The sequence below is a fragment of the Neopelma chrysocephalum genome, unplaced genomic scaffold, assembly GCF_003984885.1.
Source record: "Neopelma chrysocephalum unplaced genomic scaffold, ASM398488v2 Primary Assembly neopelma1_147, whole genome shotgun sequence".
NCBI lineage: Eukaryota > Metazoa > Chordata > Aves > Passeriformes > Pipridae > Neopelma > Neopelma chrysocephalum.
This window is the reverse complement of record NW_020897809.1, coordinates 8338308-8363484: the sequence shown is the minus strand read 5'-3', so window position 1 is coordinate 8363484 and position 25177 is coordinate 8338308. Positions and strand designations below refer to the sequence as shown.

The 25177-nt window shown below is 44.0% G+C and overlaps 1 protein-coding gene across 6 annotated transcripts in view; it reads right to left on the bottom strand.

Annotated features, from left to right (window-relative positions):
* The window catches only part of PLXNB1 (plexin B1), a 78849-nt gene that overhangs the window by 29355 nt on the left and 24317 nt on the right, over window positions 1–25177 (bottom strand). For all 6 annotated transcript variants that reach the window (XM_027700607.1, XM_027700609.1, XM_027700610.1 and 3 more), the window contains 6 exons: window positions 9610–10753; window positions 4748–4930; window positions 4201–4329; window positions 2330–2430; window positions 1546–1678; window positions 676–832 (listed from right to left, as the gene is read on the bottom strand). In XM_027700607.1, the coding sequence (XP_027556408.1) occupies window positions 676–832; window positions 1546–1678; window positions 2330–2430; window positions 4201–4329; window positions 4748–4930; window positions 9610–10743 (1837 nt within the window). In that variant the 5' untranslated portion in view covers window positions 10744–10753. The remainder of the gene's footprint in view (window positions 1–675; window positions 833–1545; window positions 1679–2329; window positions 2431–4200; window positions 4330–4747; window positions 4931–9609; window positions 10754–25177) is intronic.

Here is a 25177-nt window from a genome sequence, read left to right as displayed (position 1 = left end):
AACTGGCACCTGCCTTTTCCATCAGATGAACGAGCTCTTTGAAGAGATCAGCTCATCAGAGCTCACACTGACAGGCTGGGTAAAATCCAATGAGAAGAAGATAAACTGAGAACTTTCCAGGTCCTTTAGAGTGGCCAATCAGCAATACTCAGCCAGCTATTGTTCACAGGCTGACTATGTATTTTCTGAGGTTATGCCGCACTGCAGCTTCATTTCTAACTTTAGGGACTGTGGGTCTCTTCTTGCCTTTCCTTAAATGTATTTCCTTCTCCCACTACATGGATTTTGAGAAGGTTTGCATTTTGTTTGCTTTAAATAATACAGCACTATTGAAGAGAGTTCTCTCTCCTGATTTATGACAAAGCTGCCAAACCAGTCACCCCTCGAGACTGCATTTCAAATAACACTCAGATTTGCATACAACCCTTCAAACAGGATCTCTTTTCCAACTATCAGAATTTGGCATTGGAATTTGGCGACAGCCCAAAATAGCACAGGATGTGTGTGACACACAAGCAGAAAGTAAACAGATATTATGAGGAATGAAATGAACACCTGCTGACAGTCCACATACGCTCATGGCTGTTAATCCTGGCAATGTAATGGACCTACAATGTACTTTCTCCCAACAATGTTATCAGAGCTATCATGCTCCATTTAAAGCATTTCACTAACCTTTTCCTGTTGGCAAAGCTGGTGCTTGGCTGGGATCTGGAGAAGGACACATGATTCCTGACTCTGTCAGAACTGCTGGGCTTTCATAATCTTCAAAGTAACACGAGTAAAATTCTTCCTCACGCAGAGAAGGTAAATCCGAGATGGCCAAGAATATCTGCCAATTCAATATTATCCAGTAAATAATTTGCCCTCTAATAATTTGCCCTCATTTCATCTAATTTTCTGGTTCTGCTTTTTCAAAGGAAGAACCTCATAAAGTAGTTATCTACACATACACTCATTTTCCTATAATGTCTCCTAGGACTGACTGTTCCATTCATCATCTCTTGCCATTCCCAAACTGAACTTGGCATTCCTCCAGCAACTGACAACTTCCCCTTTTGCCCAAGCCTCTAGCAAAAGACAGGTTCTTGCCATTTCCTGACACAATGACAGACTTCAAATCACTCCAGCACCTTCTTAGCTTTTCTGCCAGCTCTCACATGCCAGACTGGAGATGTAATTTTGGGTTACCCCTTTCAGATCTTCCTGACAGCAAGTGTCAGGAACAAACACTGAAAGCAGAGACACTGGCACCCTATAGATACTAAAACAAGGAGGGATCGCACCCAAGCAGCCATCACATACTCCAAAATACCCAGTAACTTTTAGCAGCTGAGGACATTTAGTTTTATGGGGAAAAAACCCCAAACAATCAAATGAACAACTTGGCAGTACCAGGAGATAAGTCCCACATGTAAGCAAAGAACATGCTTGAAGGTTCAGTGGTTCAGTACCCCACAGAAAGCAACAGAAAGACTTGTGACTCCTCAGTCTGCAGGGGACTCTCTACAGCTTGAGTGTCATCAGAGGATCATCACCACTCACATTTCTCTTTTCCTCCCTGCTGATATTGGCTGGAGTTAGTGACTGGACAGACAGACACTGCTGGGTAGAGTTAAAGCTCCAGAGCCACTGCTCACTCAACCTGGACCGCAAGCACTCGGAGCGACGGCTGCACCTGCAGGGAAACAGCAAGAAGCCCTGTGAGACATCTGTGCAGCAGGAGGGGTTTGGCTTCCAAGGGGACACTGACTGTCTCAAGCCTTGCTAGAGTCTTGGGGAAGCTGCTACACAAGCCACAGAAGTCCCAGCTTCCCACCACTTTCAATAATAGGATGAACTGTTGCCAAAATATAGATGGGTAGGCACTTCTGGAGCTTCAAGGGTCATGAACTAGTTCCTCTGGTTTTCTACAGGGGAACAGAGCCAGCAAACAGACACACACACTGGAATAAACAATGTCTCATTAAGCAACATCAGTAGGGGAGCAAGAAGTGAAAGAGTGATAAATAAGAGAGTGACACCAGAAGAAGAGACAAGATAGTTTCTTTACATTTGAAATGAGGCACTTTGAGCTGCAGTCAGACTAAAGCCAGGCTGAAGTCCACTGGACAGGAGAATCGTGAGTGGTGAGCAAAGACCCAAAAAGCAATGAAAAGATGCCCTTTTAGGGAGGCAGAAAGAGGAATGGTAAGTTAGAGTGAATATCCCACAAAGGAACTAAAAATAAACTAAGACCAGACAGAGATATAAGGAAGAGAGGAAGCAGAGACAATCCCTAAGCACTATCTCTCTAAAATCCTTGAAGGTGAACAGGGATCTATCTTACCGTCCCTGAAGGACACACCAGCCACAGTAGGGATCTTTCAGTGCCAGACAGGATTCACAGTCCAAGTACAGGGAACATTCCATTATGGGAACCTTTACCACCTGTCACAAAAAGAAATGAAAAGTGAAAACACATCACAGGCAACACAGCTCCAAGATCATTGGCTCCTTATACCTAACTAAAAAGTCCCATATTTGCATGCTTACCAAAGCAACTTCTCAATCTCCACTTTATCTTCCCATAAAAACAAGCAAAAAATAAAGGAACAAGTTTCCAGAGCCCATCTGAGTGGCTACTTCACATCACGCTGTACAGAGGCACTGAGGCAAGTAAAGCATATTGCTATTCATAAGTTATCTGTGACACATTTTGCAAGAAGGTGACTTTATTTAGTCATAAAACTGTATCTTAACAAAGTAGATTAAAGAATAGCAGACTGAATATCATCCATTCTTTTACTTTTCTGGACTCTGTCGTATGAGATCTCTCTTGACACGCAGGTGACTGAAGCTGGAGACAGCAGCTCTGGCTGAGGCCTCTGAATCCATCTGCACTATTGTCCAGTTCTACCTGGCAGAACTGACTGGAAGTAGACCATGAAGCTTTTATCAATGTGGAATAAAAACCTTCTGCCATCTAGAGGTAAATTTTACTTGCAAAACTTCTCTGCTTTAACTTACCATCCTTGCTGATTTCAGCCTCTTGCCCTCTTTAATCCACTACTACACTTCAGCTACTACTGTCAGCTACTTTGAAATACCAACTTCTAATCCCAGACCTATTACTTTTGCTAAGTACATGATGTAATTTGCATCTTTTAATTGACAGAACAATTACTGTTAAGGATATATTTCAGATTTCCCTAATCTTCTTCCACTCACAGATTTCAACTTCTCCTTTGAAGTGTTACAAATTTTACAAGTATCTCAAACTGCACTGGGGGAGTGAAGGGAAGCAGTAGCTTTCCAGCATGCTCTCATTTTTGTTTGTTCTTTCCTTCAGAGCAACTCAAGGGCTGCTTTTCCCCTTGCTAGGAGGATCCTTTTCTTTCCAGCTCAAGTTGCTGATATGAGTGGTGTTGTACAAATCCTCTCAAATGAAGTATCCATAGCTGGATTTCCTACTCAGCAGACACCAATATCCCAAAAGCCCGAGGCATCGCAGTGCCTCTTTTCCTCCAACTGCCTCTGGGCGCAAACAGAATTACAGAGAGCAGGAGAAGAGGGAAAGGTGCCTCACAGGGCTCCTTATACAGCTTGATTTCATCTGCAACATTGTTATTACATTCCCGGTCAGAGCACACCTCTGCTATCTGCAGACATTTCCCACACATTCCTGCTTTTTGTAGGTTACATGCCTACAGAAGAACAGCTTAATCTCTTAACTGATTAAAAACAGAAGTGCTACACTTTTAATACACAAAACCTCCCTTTTCTCTTCTAATCTCCTGTGAAACCAAGATGGGTCACATGTGAACCCAGAGGCTCACATTATTCTGCTCAGATGGAGATGCAGACTGTTGTCCAAACAATTCCTGCTCAATACAGTGGAACCCAGGAATTTGTGGTCCCTTGTCTTCATGCCAGTAGAGCAGCCTTTTATAGCCTGCAGTTCACATTCCTCCATCATTGCTGATACAGTCTGACAGACTTAGGAAAATGCACATGCCAACAGGACACGGTTTAGGGTAACAAGGCTTCCTCCAGCTTTTGGAAAAGGCCAGTCCCCGTCCCTGTAAGTCAGACTGACAGGCAGCTGCTGCCCAGCACAGGCTTAGCCATACAAAGTTCCTCTGCCTCCCACGCTCCCGTCAGTAGTTTGGACCTCAAATGCTTTCAACTCGTCTGTGGAAGGGATTGTATTGCTCTTACCATTGACTGGGTCATGACGAAGAGGTGCTCCTGCAACTGGTCAAACAGCAGGTCTCCACTCACCACGCTGTTCGACGGGACAGCTAACGAAGCGTATATATGTGCATCTCCCATGGCTCCTATGTACACCTGCAAGAGATCACAGCTGAGTGCAGGCAAAGCATCCTAACAGGAGCTGTGGACACCCATCCTACATCAGGAACAAGTTGGAACCCCTGCTGTGTGTAAGGATTTCAACCTCCCACCAAAACCTCCATGACTTCAGCCACATGAAGCACGTGCCTCACAGTACCTGCAGAAACCACGCAGGATGCACCAGCCCTGATCCTGACTCAGTGCAGATGTAACCAAAGGCAATGTGACCACTGTTTGGGGTGTTCACATTCTCCACAGTCAGCAGAGTGTGAGAAGAGACTGTCTGATAGTAACAGTCTTTAGTAGGAACCCGACCTTCCAAGGGACAAGAGAAATTGCACTTTTCCCCCTTCCACCTGAGCATCCTGGATTAGTTTTATCCTCTTTGCTTTCTGTTGCACCCAGATCATACCTTGTGCAGCCTGCCTCTGCTGTCTCCCAGAAAAGCAATGGTGTGGCCATCTTCCACATTCACTGCCACAGCTGTCAGACGGGCCTCGGTTTTCTCCAGGAGCGGGGCTGCTTCCAAGGGTACACGGCTGGCCATGGGGCTGGGAGTGTGGTCAGAGCCACAGGGGTAGGCATACAGGGTGTCCTTTTAGGGGAAGCGGAAAGAAGAGGGAAATTAGTACCAAAAAAATGGATACAAGGAACATTAGCACACTTAACACTTTCCACCATCCTCTTCTACCCAAATTCCTTAAACAGGTGCCCCAGCAGTGAATTCAGCTTTGAATCCCTCTAAGCTTTTTTTTTACTGAGAGCAAAAACAGCCATATTTTAATAATTAGTTTAGGTATGTTAGCTGCTTATACCTTCACAGAATCCTGAAGACATTTCGGCCAGTCTATTCAGCATCAGTAATGGAATGCATTGAAACTCTTCTGCAAGTTCTCCAAAAAACATTACTGGCTATACACTGCCATGATACAGCTTTGAGGAAGATTTATTGTATTTTTCATAACAAAACAAAAAGATGAGAATTTCTGCTTTCAGTGCAAAGACACCTGGTGACAAGTATCACGTCAAACATTATACATGTTTTTGTTGTATCAGCTACAAATTAAATTCTGAGCCTGAAGCAGAATCCCAAAGCATCAGGACATACTATAAACACAGAGTGGGACATGACCTGCTCCAAAGTGCTTACTAACTACACTTAGGAATCATAGAGCACATACAAGAGCCATCGCTGCACACTGCTGCAATTCTTCTGAGTCTTGTGAGGGTTCTGAACATTAACTCCACAGCGCAGTGCAGAAACAGTCATCCTTCTGTGATTGTTAGATCCCTCCCAGTCCCATCAAACCTTCACTTACTGCATTCTAAAGGAGAGACAATGAAAACTGCTAACTTATTTACTATTTGCATGTGTAGAGGGAAGATATTCCATTATGATTCACCTGTTCCCTAAGTAACAAAGTCTTGTCTAGGATAGTTCCTTGGTTGTTTTACATCCCTCTCGACACTTTGTTTCATTCCATTATAATTTTACAGTATCCTTTGGAGACTGAATGCAGGATTGTTTACCCAACAATTATTATGTAAAACATCATTTTGTAATCGATCAGTGGCTTGTCTTCAAACAATGTGGCTTGTGTAAACACACTATTTTCATCATGAAATCCCTTATGGATAACATTTTCACTCACCTCTCCAGCCCCTTACTAATTGCTCTTACAAAGCTGTGTGTGGAGCAGCAGCATTAACCGTGCAGCCTACATCTACTCCAGCTCCCTCTCTTGCCTCAGGCAACGCGGTTGAATTTAGACTCCTTGTGAGCCGGGTTACACATTCCTTCTGTCTGATGTCCGTGGCTTTGCATTTGGCAGTGCTCAGCTGCACGGTACCATCCGGCACCAGGCAGTGGAGCTGCCCCCGTCAGAGATCAGCGATAACAGCACAACGTGGCATTCCTGAGGCATCTGCTTATCACCTCTCACCGATCTCACGGAAAACCTGTCCCTTTCTCTCCTCTCCTCCCATTTCTCTGGGGATTTTTGTTTGTTTGGGGTTTTTTTCCCGTTTGTGTTGTTGTGGTTGGGGTTTTTTTGTTTGTTTGTTTGTTTTAAATACTTAGCTGCTTCCTGGAGAAACGAAAAGCGATCAGCAGCTTTTGACAAGGTCTACGGAAATCCCCCAGTAAAATATATTTAACCTGCTGAGCTCTGTTGCCTTCTCAAATGCATTGCTATGTTATCAGGGAAGCAAAGCTTGACACAGCAGTTCCATGTAACAAACCACGCCAGTTTACATTAGCACTGTTTTCAGTCTGATGCTGTATTGTTTTCCTTTCAAATGCTATTTCAGTGATTTTCTGCACGGTCGGTGTAAGGCTCCAACTTAAAACCTCAGAGGAGGTTATAACTTTTAATGATTTTTAGTTTTTATCATCCTCTAAACTATCATTCATTTTTAGTGACACATATATTTTTCTTATCAGCTCTGTCATTTGATTCTTAAGCTTCTTTCAATCTTCTTCTTGTAACTTAAGAGATTTCTATTTCTCCAGTTCTCTAGTTCCTATAAGATTTATTAGGAAGAAGGCCACCACCACATTTTCATGCTCCAAAACATTAGGTATTTATTTTCAGTGGGATTCTAGCTATCTTTTGCAAGCTTTGTATCAATTCAGACAAGGTCTGGAGTGTAACGACCTCACTACTGAGGCCAATTTTTCAAGCATTGCTTAAGAAAACCCACATGTGCATGTCAGAAATATTTTTACCCCAGTTGTGTTCAGCACTGCTGTTGCCTCTTTGTGATGCCAAGGGCAAGTCACCTCACACACATTTATCCACCATAAACAAACGTGACCTGTGCAAGCTCTCCCTGCACTGACACAGCCCGGCCGTGGCCTCAGTGAGGGTAATCACAGCCAAGAGCTGGAACTTGTTCCATTCTACAGGATTTAAGACCATGATAACTGTATAAATTACTTATATAAATTTACATAGAAGCCGTTTGAATTGCTTTCAGTGAGTAACATCTTGGTAACGTTGCAGAAAATGCACTTCAGGGACCATCCAGTGTCCTACTGTGATGCAGCAGGTTTGGATGAAGCTGCTGCTGTGAATTCTGGTGTTCGCTTCCTACCTGCACAGGCAGGAAACAACAGGGCAAACCTACATCTATGCATGAAGAGAAGTGAAAGCAAAAGGACAAGGTATATGCCTTGAAAACTACACCCACAGAAGACATGCAGCCCTCCCAAGCCCTGCAGAAACATGTTTCACACTTCCAATTATCAAGTCACTAAACAGCATCTACACAGTCTCCTGCATCTCACGACTAACAACAGATCTCCAGCAAACTGAACAAAAGAACTGTTTCTGAAATTCTTATAAAAACAAGCAAATTTTTTTTCCCAGTTGAAGAGATTGTATTGAACTGTAAAACTCAATCTTAGCCTCCCCTGATGGGCTAAAATCCGGAGGCAGAGTTAACTAGGGAAAAGGGCATACCTTGCACACAGGCTGGTCTGGAGGCAGAAAAATGTGAAATTAATTAGCATTATCCTTACATCCAGCACAAGCTGCCACCATTGAAAACGAGTTAAAACTGTTCCTGCATAAAATGTTCATTGACAGCCGCTTCCACTCAGCCCTGACTGGAGCAGGCTGGAGCTGGCACAGACATTTACACGCTGTTAGATACAATCCGAACGACAACCGCTACCATGTGCTGAATGGTGAAGGATCAAGTTTGTCAGGACATTTACATACCATTGGACACACTTGTTAATAAAACGCCGTGCTTTGGTCAGCCCACCATGTGCCAAACCGTGCAGATGGAAGCCTGGAATCGTGCACCAGGAATCACATAGCAGAGACTGGCCTTTTTCTCCCACCCTGTGCACCCACTTCTCCACTGGATCAAATGGCACAGGGGGACCCTGCATAATTTTGAATGAAAGATTTTTCTAAAATGCTCACACCGGTTTGACATTTAACTCCATCCAGCTGCCCTAAAAATCACCTGTGACAAGTCCTTCCATGTGGCCCTGCAAAGGACACATAGGGCATGGCTAAGAAATACAGTGAAAGCAGGACATGGAGCTGGGCAATCATTTGCTTCCCAGCTCTTACATACTCCTCCTTACATTCATCCTGCTCCAAGTCTGCTCTTTACCCTTCCCTTGTCCCACAAGTACTCTACAGCCAGCTTTAGCTACTGAAGGGAAAACCATTATTTTAAGACTGGTTTTGAACCACACACCCAACCCCTGAGACTTCCAAAGCTCTGTGGTACCACTTTGCTCTTTGTAGCACAAGGCTGGGAAGAGGCAATTATCTGCAGAGCCTGTTCCATAGACGGGAGACACAAGATAACACGCTGCTCTGCTAAGGACCAGCAACGCCCTTGGTGCAAACAGCTGCTCACAGCCACAGAGTCTCATGTCAGGACACTGCATCCAGGAGAACGCTGCTGCCCTGTGTCTGTATCACTATCCCCAATATCACAGCACCAGACAGTGTGGCTGCCAGACTGTGAGGATTCAGGGTCACAGCCACTTTAGGTCACATTTTTATCCTGCAACATCCCATCATGCCTTTGTTGTTGAATTTAAAGAAGGATTACCACCTCTTACAGCTCTGGAGACAAAGAAGAGACAGCTCAGGAAAAGGTCCTCCTTGGACTAAAAATTCTGCAGGACTAAAGCAGTCTATAGGAAATTAGGATTTTCATGGAATCACAGAACTGTTAGGGTTGGAAGGGACCTCTGGAGATCATCTAGTCCAACCCCCCTGCCAAGGCAGGGTCACCTAGAGCAGGTTACACAGGAACATGTCCAGATGGGCTTTGAATGTCTCTGTGCTGACTCTTGGTTTTGTTTATGTTCTTTTTTGTTCCTGGGTGCCCTTGCAGCCAGCTGTTGTGAGGTGCACCTCGCTATAATCCAGCACAGCCCTTAAATCCCCTTCCCAACACGCAGGTACACTTACAAATACTTCTCTCCTTCCCTGCAGTGCAGACCAGGAGATGACACAGATAAAGCACAACTTGAACTGCAGCTTCAATGTTCTTGCCTGGTATTGCCATGAGAGGGGCCTCAGGGCCAGGTCACACCAGATGCTCTTCCCACTGCCACATACAGTCCCTCTCCCTCTGCAAGGAATCCTGCCCGTGTGGGGCAAAACAGACTGAGCCAAACCCAAACTCAAACCCAAACCCAAAAATTTTAACATCCATCTGCAAAAGCAGGATGACTTCAGGAACACAAAGCAACACGACAACACACTGCAGACTACTCAAAGGTGAAAAGCCACTTACCGCTGGCAGCTGGACACAGTTGGAGCTGACATCGTATTCAATATATGCCACTTCTGTCCCTTCTTCTGACTTCCCATCTCTCATGTAGCAAACATCCCTAGTCCAGTTGGTCAGGCGATCCACCTCCTCCATGGCGTAGACACAGAGCGCAGACTCCTCGCTCAGTTTCCCAGAAGACGCCTGCCAGGCAGAGAAGGCAGCAAACAGCACTTCTCCCTCGGTGTCCAGCTGCCCCTGGGCCAGGTCTTTTCCTGGCCGGGTGACATAGGCTGCTTGCAGGAGGCTGTATGTATTGGCTTTGCTCTGGCAGAGCAGAGGCAGCTCCACATACGAGTAGTAATGAGAGTCATCCAGGCAGATGCGCGAGATGTAGGTCTTGTACTCGCGTGACTGAGATTTGAGGTCCCGTCGGTAGAATAGGAAATAGACACTCGAGCGGTAAGTGAAGGATTTAATGAAATGGTGGTTGTACTCGGAGAGCCGGCCCACAGCCAGTTTTGCTGTTTCTTCATAGGAGAAAATGGAGTGAGAGTCTGTTGCTTGAACATCCCCTCCGTGGGCCCTGAGATTTCGGGTAGTGATGGGAGGAATCCCTCCTCCCACTCCTCGGCTAGTGTACCCTCGTCCCACGAACAGCAAGGGGACCTCATCCTTTGAGTAGGCTATGAGTCCCACAGTGGTGATATTGGGATCATTGGCAGCAACATACTGAGTGTCACCAGGGCTCTCTGGTCGGAAGAGGACGTGGTCGATGGACGCGAGGCTCCTCTTCTCACAGATCCCCTGGTGCACGCTGCCACACACGATGAGCTCCTTCTGCTCTGCGTTCACCAGCAGCAGCTTGTTGTGATTGTCAGTGTGGTGTGCCTGGGGGCACTCCAGCTTTGAGACTGGGGGGAGGCAATCCTTACTGTCCAGAACTGGTCCAGTCTGAACCATGTTCTCCATCAGCAGGTCAGATGTCAGCTGAAAGAGAAAGTTAGTGGCCCCCAAATAAATGGTCCCAGATTCCAAGTCCATGGATAGGTGGAGGAATTTTGTAGTGTTGCGTGAGAATGTGACATATTGCAGTCCCCGTGGAATTGCTGCTCCCAAGAAACAGAGAACAGGAAGGAGAAACGTTCCCAGAGGCATGGTAAACACTCTGCAAGAGAGGAAAGGTTGTTATAACTCCTTGGAACCAGAAGTGAAGATTAACACTCAAAATCATTCAACAGCACTCTCATTATGAGAGATGGGCAAAGAGAACATGAATAACTATTGAAGACAGAGCTAAACGTGAAGAGCCAGCACAGGACATTTGCAGAAACACCAACAGCTTGCAGGAGCATCAGAAACGTAACTCACTCATCTCCCTACCAAGATGACAGGCACAGTGTCCTCAGAAGAAGCTGCAATACTGCACGTAATGAAACACTGAAGCTGATCACTACTCTTGTAATATCAGAAAAAGCCATGTTTAACTTGACTCCTGCACCATTTAACTATGATGCTATACTGGAAGTTCTTCAGGACAGGACCACATTTCCATAGGAGCCAGCACACTGTATACAGCATTAATGAGCAACACCACAGTAAAACAAACTGCTGTCCAAGACAAACAAAACCTGCAGGACCATTGTTTAAATAAACTGTAGTTGAGATCTAATTCAGAGCAAACTAATAAGCCCTTTGCTCTGTATTTGATCTAGATATCATAATTAAACCCTCTCTTTGTTATCACTTATGGCTATCAACAGCCTCTTGTGGGTCTAAGACTTTTCCACTAGTGCTGCAGAGGAAACATTCCCATGCCATCTCTGCCACTGAGCATGACCCACCCAAGCAGATCCTGGGTGCCAGGATGAGACCTCCAGAATGCCAGTCATAGCATTCCCAGCCTCCCCTCTGGTGCCACCAGTCTGCTCCCAGCCCTGCCAAGCCAGTCCCTGTGGCCCCCTATCTCCCTAGGAAGTTACACAGCATGTCCAGGTGAGGGGAAGACCTGCTTGCTTGTTTCTGCACTCTCTGGGGTAGAAGTCTCTTGCTGGCACTCATCTCTGCACAGCACCTCTCCCAGTACTGTGAAAGGTGATTTAACATGCCTCTTCTGTGGACAGTGCTCCATTCCTTCCCTGTCCCATGCCTCAAAGTGCAAGCAAGTCCAGATGGGGTAGGTGTTGGACAGACCCAGGGAACCATTAAACCTATTCTGCTCCTCTTCAGAGGATATTTAGATCAACTTCTCTTAAAATCTACTGTAACCTACCCAAGCTATGCCATGGATGGGAACAACTGCTCTGAACAGCATGGGGAACCCCACAGCATGGTGGAAATGTGGTAATAAGTACCTGCAACATTTAGATTAATGCTTTCCCCATGGAGAAAGGGTAGCAGCTGCAAGTACTCAATAATTTACTATGAGTACCACCTCATTTAAATGGAGAAGTAGGTGGTGATGCAGCTGTGATTTTATTTCCTTCCTTCCCTTCCTCCCTCTCACAGATGGGGTATCAAAGCTGCAAAGAGCCAAACAGATGCCAAGCTGGGTCAGAGGCTCCAAAGAGCTGATGAGTGCAGTATCTCCTCCAGAACTGGCCTGTAATCTGCTGTGCTCATTTTGGCAACTCAGCGATGTTAATTTTGTAGTTAAAGTTAAGAAAACTATCATCAGTTCTCTCCTATGGGATCATCCCTCTTGGGTCTTTCTGGAAAGCTCAAAGTGCTATTAGCCCAGAAGTGCTTACAGCACAGAGGTGGAAAAGATCTGCAGCACTTCAAGAGAAAACTACTCCAGCATTTACTCCAGGACTTAATCAATTTATGTCACAAACTTCTCACCACACAAACTGTACACTCATTCTGTACAACATCCAGCACACAGCAAGCAGAAAGCACAGTAGCAATGCTGAGAACAATAGCCACAACACTCTAGATCCATCTCCTATTTCCCTGCTATTGCAAAAAAAAAAAAACAAAACAAAAAACAACACAAAAGTCTGCTTTCCGGCTCCTTTGTCAGTAAAACTGGCATCTTTGCTCCACCAAAAGACCAGCTGAGAGGATTAGTCTACTTGTGAAATCCAGCGGATGGAAGGTATTATAAATACAACACTTTATGAAATATAGGCTTTGTGAAGCTCTGGAAAAGCTCCACTTCACACGGTTCTTGTAGGTAAGTAGGTAGTGTTGTCAGGATATACCGGGGCGCAGGAATGCCGGCTCTGGGCTGGCAGCTTTCCCCGGTGCACACAGCCGCTGATTCACACCGTACCAGCGCCGTGTTTAGGCTACGTGCACACTGGGGCTTTTGTTTGCCCTGATAATGGACACTTAGTGCTTTCTGCTTCAGAGCTATGAACACACTCTGCTTCACCCAGGCTGGCACACAGCCCTGAGCCAGCCTTGGAGTCTCTTTTCCATGGTGGTAAAAGAGCACGTTGTAGCACCTGAGAGAAAACCCTCATCAGGCAGGAGATGTCACCTGGGAAGCCTGATAAGGGGTAACACACAGACTGAAGGAGGGAGATCTAACTTGACTCCATCACCTCAGGTTTACATCAGCAGAACAGATCTTGCTGCAACTCCAACATGTGGATTATTTTTAATTCTCGCCATTACTGTTGGAGAGAACTTGATTTAAGGGACTCCTTAACCACACGATTGTCTCTATACCTCATGCAGATGTCATGATGGCTTGTTCTGCAACTGTCTGGAGCCTCCTCAGTTTCAAAGCTTAAAAGGCCTGCAAACAAAACAATAGGCTGATGGCCATCCAACAGCAGGAGCTTGACTATGTTGTGAACAGAGCCACACTGACATGGAGAAGACAATCTTTGATCTGGAAGCAGCTGAGGATCACAAGACGTCATTAAACGACACCACTCTGAGGGATCTGTAATCTTCTTTCAAGCTAATGCAACCTTCCTCTGCCAGCACTCACACAGTAAAATCGGCATGTGTCTCCAGGATTTATGAATCCTGAAATAGTGGCTTTCTGGCTAAAGGTTGTGCCTACAAGCTGCTCAACTGCTCTGTCCCCCACAGAGCACCACTGACAACTACCGGGGCACAACTAACACACACATGCTACCAGTACTTGAACTCAAAATCTAGCACATGACACCACTCCAGCAACACAGATCTTTTCACAAGCTCTTCAATCTCTCTTCAAACCTATCCATAATGTTTCACTGAAAGCACGTTACCTATTGGAGCACCTGTCCAGGAAAGAGATTGGAAAAGCAACTAGCCCTTCATTCCAGCAGACCATAACCAAAAGCAGATCTTGCTGTGCTCAAAGGTCTGACCTGTATCTACTCTTCTTTCAGTCACCAATATCCACCTAGAAGTCACTTTGTTGAGAGCTAGCCCTCAAAGGTATTTCAGGTAGGAAACTGCCATCTAGTCCTCATGACTCTGGGAGAACAGAGAAAACAAAACAAAACAAAAGGGTAGTACAGCATGTTCTGCAAGCCAGTTCTAATCACCCTGCACAATGGATAAACATTGAATATAGTGCCCTTTGTTGCTCTTTGCTAAAGAGCCATTAGCAAATGAACTTGTATTTATTGCTAGGTGAGCAAACACACATTAGAAATGAGCAGGAGCCTGTAGCTATCAGCAGCCAGAAGGATTTGCACCCTACATGAAAACTGAGAGAAAAAAAGCCAGCAGTGTCTTTTGATTCCATTTGCCAAGTTGTTTCTCAAGCACGGGCATCACTGCCTTTTTTTATGCTTGCCTTTCAGTTAAGCCCATCACAACCTCTCTGGGAGGACAGGAAGGAGGAGGATAACCTACATTTAAATCTGATGGTTTCATGACAAGCTACACTACTGAGCTCTTTATGGATTTACTGAACCGTTCTGCTTCCTGTGCTCATTGCTAGTGTATAACACAGCTGTTGCAGACAGATTGCACTAAAAGTGTGTAGCCTTTAATTAATTCTGAATGCAATTGCCAAGGCTTAAAGATTCTTTTTAAATATTCCATTTCTTTTGATGAATTCCCGTTAAATAGGAAAATGCTCCAGACAATACTCCGAACATTGCCTCTAACTCCCTGTAAAATATTAATATCCAAATGATACTTCTGAGTTTCATTTAGTTAATCTGGATGACAACAGAAGGGCTAGAGGATTAGTCAGTTCTGCCACAGAATATTTATATCACATCCACAAAACAACAACCAGTAATGTCGAAGCAATGGCACTATTTTGTTACCTGGAATTTGAAGTAGGACCATGTTTTCTGTAGCACTATTTTTACCTCTCTGACCTCATGTATCCCTCTCAGAGACTTTACACATTTATTAAGGAAACAAACCCAGAACTGATTTGGACATATTTTAACAGCATATCGACACATAAAGATTATTTCAATCCTCACAGATTATTTCCCTAATACCACATTCTACCCCCCAAACACGGAGAGGTCAGTTAATGTTCCAAGTTCTAGGCTAGATTTCATACTTGACACCAAACCCAGCAGAATTATCCTCCGAAAAAAAGTAGGTCCCTGAAATTTCCACCTGCAATTTCCACTGTATCATTTGCAGAGCCAACCCGCAGTGAGAGCACTAAAAGATTTAACAATTAAAAGCACCATTCTTCCAGCTGCACGACGACCCTTGTGCTCCAGCACATTCAAACGGCTCAGCAGCAGGAAGACGACCACTGCTGTGTTTTCTGCACAAAAGCCCTGAATTACAGCTCCCTTCTAAGCTTCATATGCTCAACAGAGACTTGCTGTTTTCTGCTGTGAAAGATGGCATTTCCCTTAAATAAATAAATCTTTTTTTGAGTCTTATTTACTACTACCAGGCCAGTTCCCTGTTCTGTTGTTTGAGAACACTTGCAGTGAGCAGCTCTGGCAGAGATGAACACAAACCTCTGTTTTCCAAGTAAAATTGACCCCAAGGAGAATCCCAAGTCCAAGCCATCCTGTCAGAGCACGACTGGCACAGACAAGAGAGCTCTGTTACACCAGATGTGAGTAGCACCAGAGCTGATGTCAAAGCTTAAAAAAAAACCCCAAATCTTTAAAGACAAAATATCAAATCTGAAATGGCAAGGAAAGCTGGCAGAAATTCTGTACTACAGAATTAATGGCATTATTAGATAAATAATGGGATACTTGGGAAAATTATGTCTTCTAAATGCTTGATAATTTCTGCTGACCAGTACAAGGTACTTTTCTGGAAGGGGGTTGAAGTTATACTAAACCAATGTTGCACAAAATATTGTCAGCTTTGTGATACTGCAGCCACTTTAATGATGCTCATGCACTGTTCTTTGAAAAATGTATGAAGTTTCTGTGGAAATTGTAGAAAGTCCCTCTGGGGCCACCTAATTATTCATTTTAGCCATACTGGAATTAACTGATGGTAGTGGACAGTAATTTCCTCTAAACAGCTCTAGCACAAGCAAACTTTACCCTTGCACAGAAGAAAATGTGTTATAAACACTAGTTTAAGCTTCCGGTAGAACTGGTTAATGAAGAGTTAATGATTAATACAGTGTTAAATAGTGAACTTTTTATAAACCAAGACAAACTACGCAAACATTTACAAGGAATATAAAGCAACCACAAGCTGCTTGCTGGTAAAGCTTTCTTCATAGATACTCTGTCATTGTAAATCGAGGGTTGACTTTTCACTTTACCATCCTCTCAAGCACTAACCCAATGTCACACACCGTGGTGTATGTGCATTTTTAGAAGTGGAAATCAAGCCAGCTATTAGTTTCTCAGCATCTCAACACAACCAAAGGATAACGTTCAGCCAGTGTTAGACATTAGAGGATTAGAGTCCTTTAGGATCCACTCCAACTTTCTGCGTAATCAAACCACAGAATACCACCAACCATCTCTTCTTCTAGCCCACGAGCTCCTGACTAAAGCCTCCTAGTGAAAGCAGGATTTTTTTCTTAGGGCTCCTAAATTACGGAAACTGCCACCTTAACCCAGCAAGCTTATCCCTGAGGGTTTTTTACCCCAAGTAAAATGCCTTGTCATTTTGTCTAACTTTGCTTGTCACAAAATCTTCTAAGTCAAAGAAGCTTCTAGGCACTTTCTGCATGAAGAGTTTGAAAACTAATCCTTCTGCTTAATCCTCCTTGGGCAAGAAGATAAAGACAGCTATTCTAACTCTGACAGAGGTCCTCCTACACAGAAACCCTGGCTCCAGCAGCAGACAATAATAGATGCCTAAGAAGTAGTCTAAGGGCAGACAAGCATAAGGCAATCCTTCCCTTATACATCCTGCCAGCTTTGAGCATTCCTGAATCACAGATTGCAGCACGTGTAATCCTTTGAATGGACACATTAAGTGGTCTGAGCTTCTTCAGTCAGAAATACTTAATTTTTCTCGTAGCTCTCTGAGCTCATCCCAGTTTGTCAGCATTTTTTTTTTCTTCTTTAGGTACCTGACCTGGATGAGCATTCTCTTTTGACAGCACCTGACCTGGACAGGCCATCCCTTCAGCTTTCTAATGCTGCACACAGAGCAAACGTTACTTTTCCCAGCTTGACCCACAAGCCCTCCCTTTACCCACCCAATAACCTTCTGTTCTTCTAGCTGCCATCACATGTCAAGTTTGCATCCAGTCAAATACCATCAGTGACTTAAATATTCTCCCAGACAAGTGGTGAGGAAAAAAAAAATCCCATTCTCTAGCCTTTAATGTGTAGTGTATATCCAGAGAGCCTAGATAGGTTTAATCCAGCTGTAATAGAACCCTGCTGGGAAAGCACAGCTCACTGAGGTTACCCATCCAATTCACCCTGCTGAGCAAATTCTCTGTTTCTACTCAAATCTACATAAATCTGAGCCCATCACTCCCTGTAGAAACAAATTTGCTTGCAGAAGTTCAAGAACCCAACTGCTGATCAAAATACAAGACTAAAATTTGGAGCAGAGAGAAACCCCTGCAGTACCCAGGAAATTCCAATAGTAGATTTCCCATTTCTGATTAACTGAGATCCAAGAGATGGATTTGAATCTGTTTAATATGAACTAAACTGATTTTTAAAAAACTAAGGCTCTTGAAAAAAAAAAAGTTAAGCTACTGTGAAATGAAACTTACAGTCCCTATCATGATTTAATAAGTAGTTAAAAGACAGGAGATAAAGAGTTTCCCTGTCACATGAAGATTATCAGTGAGATCTGCCAAAAATTTATTCTGCAACCTGCACTGTTCAATATGTTCCCATAAGACCTAAGGAGATGAATACATCTAGAAGTGGCAAATTTTATTATTAAAAAAATTCTTCATCGCAATCAAATTCAGAAAAGACTGCAAAAAGTAACAGAACTCAGGCACTTTTAACTAACTACACAATATCTTAGATGCCAATAGGTACCAAAACCAACCAAAAATACTCTAATTACATAAACACAACAGGATCCAAATTAGCTGTTATCACTCAGAGAAACTTTTGAAACTTGGTAGGTCAGTTCAGTATTTAGTATCAAGAAAAAAGAAAACACATATCCCCATTATGTTGTTGAATGTTGAAGGCAGTTCTGATTCCCACATCTGAAAAAGGAGACAGAATGACAAAAGGGACAACAAAGATGACCAAAAGCACAAATCAGCTTCTATATAAGGAGAGACTGAGCAGAGCAGGACTTCGGGTGGACAAAGAAACAATCGAGGGAAGACTGGGAAAAGTCAAGAGATCTGAAACATGACATAGTATCAAGATGAAAAACATGGAATAATTGACTACCATGTCTTACAATGCAGAAAATGAGAGCACTCACCAAAGTTACAGACAACTCCCCTAAGCCAGTTCAAGGATATTGTCACTGGATGTAGAATATTTCAAATAACACTTAAAATGCATAATTAAATTGTAGAGCTCACTGCTGTAGGATGTCATGGAGACCAGAAACATAAACAAGTTAGAAGAGGGATTATATAAATTAATGGAGAATAGATATGGTCACAATCAGATGATGAGATACTACTCCTGGATAAGCAGGGCCCTAAACTGATGATGGTCATAAGCTGGGAGGCAAATGGAGGTGGGGGGGAGAATGAAAAAAAACAAACCAAACCTACCACATTATACATGCCCTGTTTCTTACAGCCCTCATTAAGCATCTGCTTCTGGATCTTGTCAAAGGCAGGATACTGAGCTACACAGAGCTTTGCAATTTGCCCCAGGATGACATTTCTATTTAAACATCTATTTTATGGTACATTTATAGACTTTATTTATTTTTAAATATTAAGAATGTAACTCTAGCCCTGCCTAATCGCATATTTAGGAGGCTGGAAGCCTAACCTCACTGGCTATTTCTAAAGGCAGTATCTCTTATATTAACATTTAGATACCATCTCACTGAATCCTGACAGCACAGCACAAAAGTTAATGCACACCATGGGAAACCAGAGCCAAGGCTGGAGCCATCGTGCACAGAAGTGGCAGAATTGAGTTTAACGCACCAACAGTCCCTCTTCCAGGAACAGCTCTTCCCTGTCTGCCAAATGTTTGATGGAAACTTCTCACTCAGATGCTGACTGAACACGGCAGATAACGTGTTTGCTGTCAGGACAGCCAAGCCTCCAGCAGAACCACGATTGCTAAAAGTAGGTCAGGACCGTCCGTTCTAAGCAGGGAGAAAGGAAAGCTGGAGCATGCCAGATGATCTGGCCAGGTATTACAGAAAACCTTCATCTGGGGTTTCATCACTACTTCAAACAGATGTGATTCATATTTTACCGGCCTCCACCTCGAACAAGGCACACCTTCCCAACCACACTGCCCTCCCTATCATTAGGGGCACCTCTCCCCAGCCTCAGCCAGGATCCTCCTGTTCCCAGCTTTGGCTCCACAGGCTACGAAAGCCAGAATGCTGCTCTGCACTAGCTGTTCTATGCTGATTTCTGTAAGGCAGAAATGCCCAAGTGCTTTGTACAGAAAGAGCCAGGACAGCACACAATCTCAGTGTAATCACTTCTGCCTTAGAGTCTATTTTCCTTGGCAGATTTCCCTCCAGAAGGGAGAGAGACCTCTGCAACCAGCACATGCTTCCCAGAGGACAGGACTGTGACCCCTAACCAAGCTCTCACGTCCCAGAGGCAAAGGCCACACTCCCAAGTCAAGTTCTTTTGCATCCAGTCTGGCTTGGAGTCACCTAGCAAGAGAGGAGAGGAGCTTCAAATGTCCTGTGAAACTCCTGTGAAAAAGCACCAGTCCTACTCTTGTATCCCCAGAGGAAACCCCATGGTCTCCGTGCCAGCAGCAGCCCTGCAGGGTTGCACAGTAGAAGGGAGAACAGAGACCAACCACAGAAGGAGTTCATGCCAGCAGTGGTACAGACCACAGGCAGACACACAGGGACCACATCCCGAGCTCCACCATCCAGTTGTCAAGATGCAAATGAGAAATGTTAAACACTGGAGCCTGATCTGAATAAATCCTTTCACTCTGCAGACATTGAACAGTGCAGGGTGCTCTGTTCTGTTAAAGCAATTTCCTTGACACCCCTTAAATCTTAGATTTTAGCACCACAACAGCTCTGTAAAGAACTAATATGCCCTGGGTAGACAGGAAGGAATTCTTCTCCCTAGAGTTTTCCTCCATTTCAAATAAAATTCACTTTTCTGCTTTTCCCAGTAATTTTCTGGAGAAACACACAGTCTGACAGCAGAGCCTTCCCCTATCACTCCGAGACTGTCAGCAGTTCTGGCCACAGCCATGAATACAGGCAGTAACATGCAAATATGTTTCATGCAATGCAGCCACATGAGTAGCACCGATCCCCTCCCACCCAGGAGAGACAGCAAAATCAACACAACTTCACATCACTACCACAATCTGCTTGTGGTTTGCCTTCAAACCAAGATGGGGTGTATTCTTTCTTGTATTACTCAAGTCATGTCAAAGCAGTATCAGAAATGACGCTTTGATCAATTAATCTTCCATGAATTAGTGCCTAAGCCAGGAAGGTTCTCAGTCCTCAGCTATGAACTATTAGGTTCAATAGTCTGGCAATTAAGTGACACAGGTCGGCTAGATAATGATCCAAGTTGAGGTGGCCAGACATTTTCTTCCAACTCTGAAAACCAATGCCAAGGCTTTCATAAGGCCAATAACAGACAGCAACATCCCATGCTGTTCAAAAAGCCTGGGGACCTTCCCAAGCTTGGGAAGCTTCATAGCTACATAACATATAAAACACAACAGCTCCCACTGCACTACTGCAGAAGCCTGAACAGGCTAGATGCAGAGCTGAGAGCCAGGATCAACTTCACACCAGTCTCAACAGCTCTGAGCAATGACTGTCCCACACAGGGTGGATATCTTGGATATCCAGTGCTTTCAAATGTAGTCCAACATGGAATGGTGGCCCAGGAACCATCCATGAAGGGCTCTCAAGGTGCATGTGGCTGAGGAGACACAGGCTATTAGCAGTGATGCAGCATATTCTTCCACCCTGCAATCACAGCCCTCCACCCCAGACATTATTCTTGTTTCAAGGATAAAATTCAGAGCACCAGACCGTATACAAATAGGGGTGGGAGAGCTACTACTGTGCATGGGCCATCAGGCAATCGCTCTCCATCCATATCACTGAGGGTCCACAATATAGAGAAGTGAAAATGAGCAATGGAAAAATTAAGTGGCAGAGAAAGCAGAAGCTGCAACACTGCAAGATTTGGTCCTTGGAGAAATAAATCATGTGGAGCAAGAGTTCTCTGATCACTTTGTTAACAGGCAGACATCTAGCCACACCTTATCCAGAACAAGGAATTTTATAGCAAGACAAAACAAATTTTAATGCATTGCAACATGAGTTTCTGCTTGCTCGGATTGGGGAGATCTTAATTTTCTGGCAAACCATTTGAGCTACTGGTCCTGTTCAGGGCTGCAAAAGCTTCTTTGGTGCTGTCCTAAAGGCACAAAGGTTGAGAACCAGCTACCTGTTCATGGGAGCCATGAATTTTAAAGAGTTTTTGGTTGAGACTGCTCTCCATCTGTTTGCTACTGCCCCACCTGCACAGTCTGACAGCCACTGGCTGGGCAGGACTGACTGGCTCATCCCTTCCCCTTTCAGGGAAGCCCAGACCTTCACCCCAGGGCTGCAGAGATGCACTAAACAGGTCTGCAGTGCTAGTCTGAAATGCAAACTGCTACAAGCAGGAATTTCAGCCAGTATAACTGGCTGACTGTTGGCTTTCCAAGAGAATGCTGCTTTGCCAGGGTCACCCCTGGGCAAAAAAGTGCCCAGGAGACAGGAAAACCAGATTTACAGTAGGTTGTTAGGAATAGCACTGAGTTTTGCATCTGAGTGGCTGCTCTTCTGCTAGAAGGATCAGCTAGACAGAGCAGAGGTCTGTTAAAGAAACAGGGCAAAAGTATGCACATCTGTGCTGGAAGGACAAACCATAGCCTGTGGTCAGCAGAGTTCTGTTTGCAGATTGTCCCAGTTCCAGGCACCCTTCCTTTGTCATTTTAAGCTCCACACACATGGCAGGGACTGTGCCTTTCTCTGGGAAACTGTTCTACTCTGCCACACATAGAAAACTAATAAAACCCCACAGAAGTGTGGCTCAGACAGCACTCTTCAGACTTACACATGGACCAAACTGAACAATCAGCCACCTCATGTCAACCCAGGAGGCTACAGTGGGGCTGGCACAAGTTACCCTCATAAAAAAGTTTTAATTTCAATCTTCTCAGGGCTTAGTGGAAAATACACTAGTTAAAATCACGGATCAGCTAGGAATAGAAAAGATCATACTGGCTAAAGATGGGGTCAAACTAAATCTAATCTGGACAGACTGTCTGGAGAATGGCAGAGAGGTCCAGCACACACAGGAACAAGCTGAGAGAGAATCATTGCTTGAGCAAAGCTACTGGTGAAAACAATAATTGAGAAATTGTGAGCAAAACAGGAAGGATACTCTGTAAATGGTGTAACAACTGAGCCCCTTGCTACTCTGCAATGATGAGACTTAGGGTTTGGGATAGAAATTTCTCCCTGCATCAAACAGCTGACTAAATAGGTGCAACATGTCAAGATGCTGATTAACAGGACGGGAACTTTAGTCCACTTCACCTGATGCCAGTCTTCCCCAACGTGACCCTTGTCCTAATCCTGTATGGACTCAACCTGGCTTTTGTCAGCCCCAGGCCTGTCTGTACTACTCAGCTGTAATTTGAGCACTCACTCTCAGCCACTCCATGGAGTAACTTTCACTACAGAATATGAGATGCAGACAAGATGGTTTCTGTATCCTTGGGAAGGGGCTATAGTTTCCCAAAATATATCAACTCAGTTTTCAGTCATAAGAGCGTTCCTGCAGGAATATACGTCATCCTAATTCCAGTACCGGTCAGCTTTCCATAGCTGCTCCCCAAGGACTACAGCAGCAAAGTTAGTCAACAACAAGTTAAAAAAAAACCCCAAAACCCCAACAGGATACTGCCTAACAGCAGAGACTATGTCTCTAGGGACAAAATGACAAGAGACCCTGACATTGTTCTCTTCCTTCTGAAATTAAAAGTTCAAAGAAACAACTAAGGGCTGTTCTGTACTGTGCCCTCTGCAGATTTGGGTAAGCACCTAAAACCAAGTGCAAGCCTAGATTTTCAGGGGTGAAGTATATAGAAGTGAGCCCTGTTTTCAAGTTATTTTTAAATGTTTAGACAGGACCTAAAATAAGGCCAATGTTTTGAGTACTTCTGAAGAGTAGGAACCTCACGTAGGCCATGACATTTTTAGTTCAAAAATGCTTTGGAACAGAGGTTGCACTGTAATGCATCAGCTTATCACCCATTTTAGCTCAAGTTACAGTGCATTACAAGGCAAGAAACACCCCATTAAAGGGGAAGAATTCAGGCTATCAGCAGTAAGACAGTCTCTGTACCTCAGTAAAACATGTACTATCCCATAGGAACAGCATATGCAACAGAGAAAGGGGGAAAGTCAGCTTCTCTGCTTAGAATACTCATCTCCACACCACCCTTCCTACCTGCATAGTTTCCAGAAATATACTCTCCACCTCTCTTCAAACTCAAGTCAACTGTCTGCAGACTCCAACAGCCCACAGGCAGTGAGTGCCTTTAGGAAGCAAGAGGTGTATGCTGTACATCACAAGCATCACAGAACCAACCCAGAACACAAGCTGTGCCAGTCTCTATTTTTACCAGTCTTATTTGTATCCCCCCTCTCTCTCCATGCTGACAAACCAGGCAGCAGTTGCCTGGCTCTGGCCTGAAACATAAGAATGAAGTAAGCACATCGTAGCACTTTACCTCACCTGAATACTCTCCTAGGCTTCCACCATGTGCAGCTCAGGGTCTTCTTGGGATAGAGGTGGTTTCCATGCATTTACTAACCCTCAACAGTTCCTTCTTCTATAGACCTGCTCCGTGTCCTCAAATACTCACAGATGTTTGGCATTCACAACATCCTGTGGCTTCCCAGGTTAACTGCACACATCAAGGACTAAGTCATTATTGGTTTTTAAGCTTGCTTCATGCTGGATCCATGCAACACCTATTCATACTTGTAATGAAAAAGGAAAAAAAAAAGGTTGCTCCCCCTCTAACCTTTCCATGCCATCCAGGATTTGAAGGTAACTGTCACTAATTGCTTTTCAGGTGGAAGAATCCCAGTTTATTCTGTTCTTTGTATGGAAGGTAACCCTCATCTCTGGTCACTGTAGTTGCTGTTCCATTTTTAAAATCTGAAGATACCTTTCTTCAGATGGCAAGTTTTCCTAAAGCTTTAGAAAACTCAACTTCCATAAGAGCTGGAGAAGCTACTGTGAGGATTATCAAATACAGCAGGGATTCCCCACTTGTATAGTGAATTGCTAGTGAGGTAATTCTCTTAAACTATTCAGCCTAACTTCTTAAACTGAGTTTGCTCAAAAGCAAGTTTACTTTCAAGCCTCAGCATTCAGCTGCACACTTCTTCCTCCAGAATAGAGTGCATTTGTCAAAAACTTCCTCTCCCTGTTAGTTCTTTGAAAATACAAATTACCTTATACTTGAATTAGCCTGCCCTGATGAAGGATGGATCCCTTCTGACAAGGCTGTGTGCCAGAACTTTAATCTGTCCTATGTTCTTTATGAGCATTTCAATCCATCAACTTTTTACTCCAGTATGGGCATAGTATTCTGTGATTTCCTGACACAACTTGAAACAACATCCTTACCAAACCTGGTTCTCATGCAGAGTCATATGAGAATATTTGGGTTTGGACATTGTTTTTATCATGACTCCTTCAAAATCCTGAGTGATTTCTTTCACAAATGCAGTGATCCTAATTGCTTCCCACATTCTTGATTATCAGATATAGAACTTTGTTATTTATACACGCTTAGCTCACTAAGCAATCTAAACTTTCCTGTCAGGCTGAAATATCTGGCTTTTCTCTGTCCTTTGCCAGTTTCACTACTAAGAGTCAAACAAGCATTTTTTTAAAGATGCAGAGATATAGAAGTATAACTGGAACTAAAAAAGAAGAAGCAAGGCCATTAAAACCAAACAGAATACCAGAGAGGGCAAATATATTACCCAGACTTACAGTACTCAGTGCCAACAGCTTTTTAAAAATATAAAC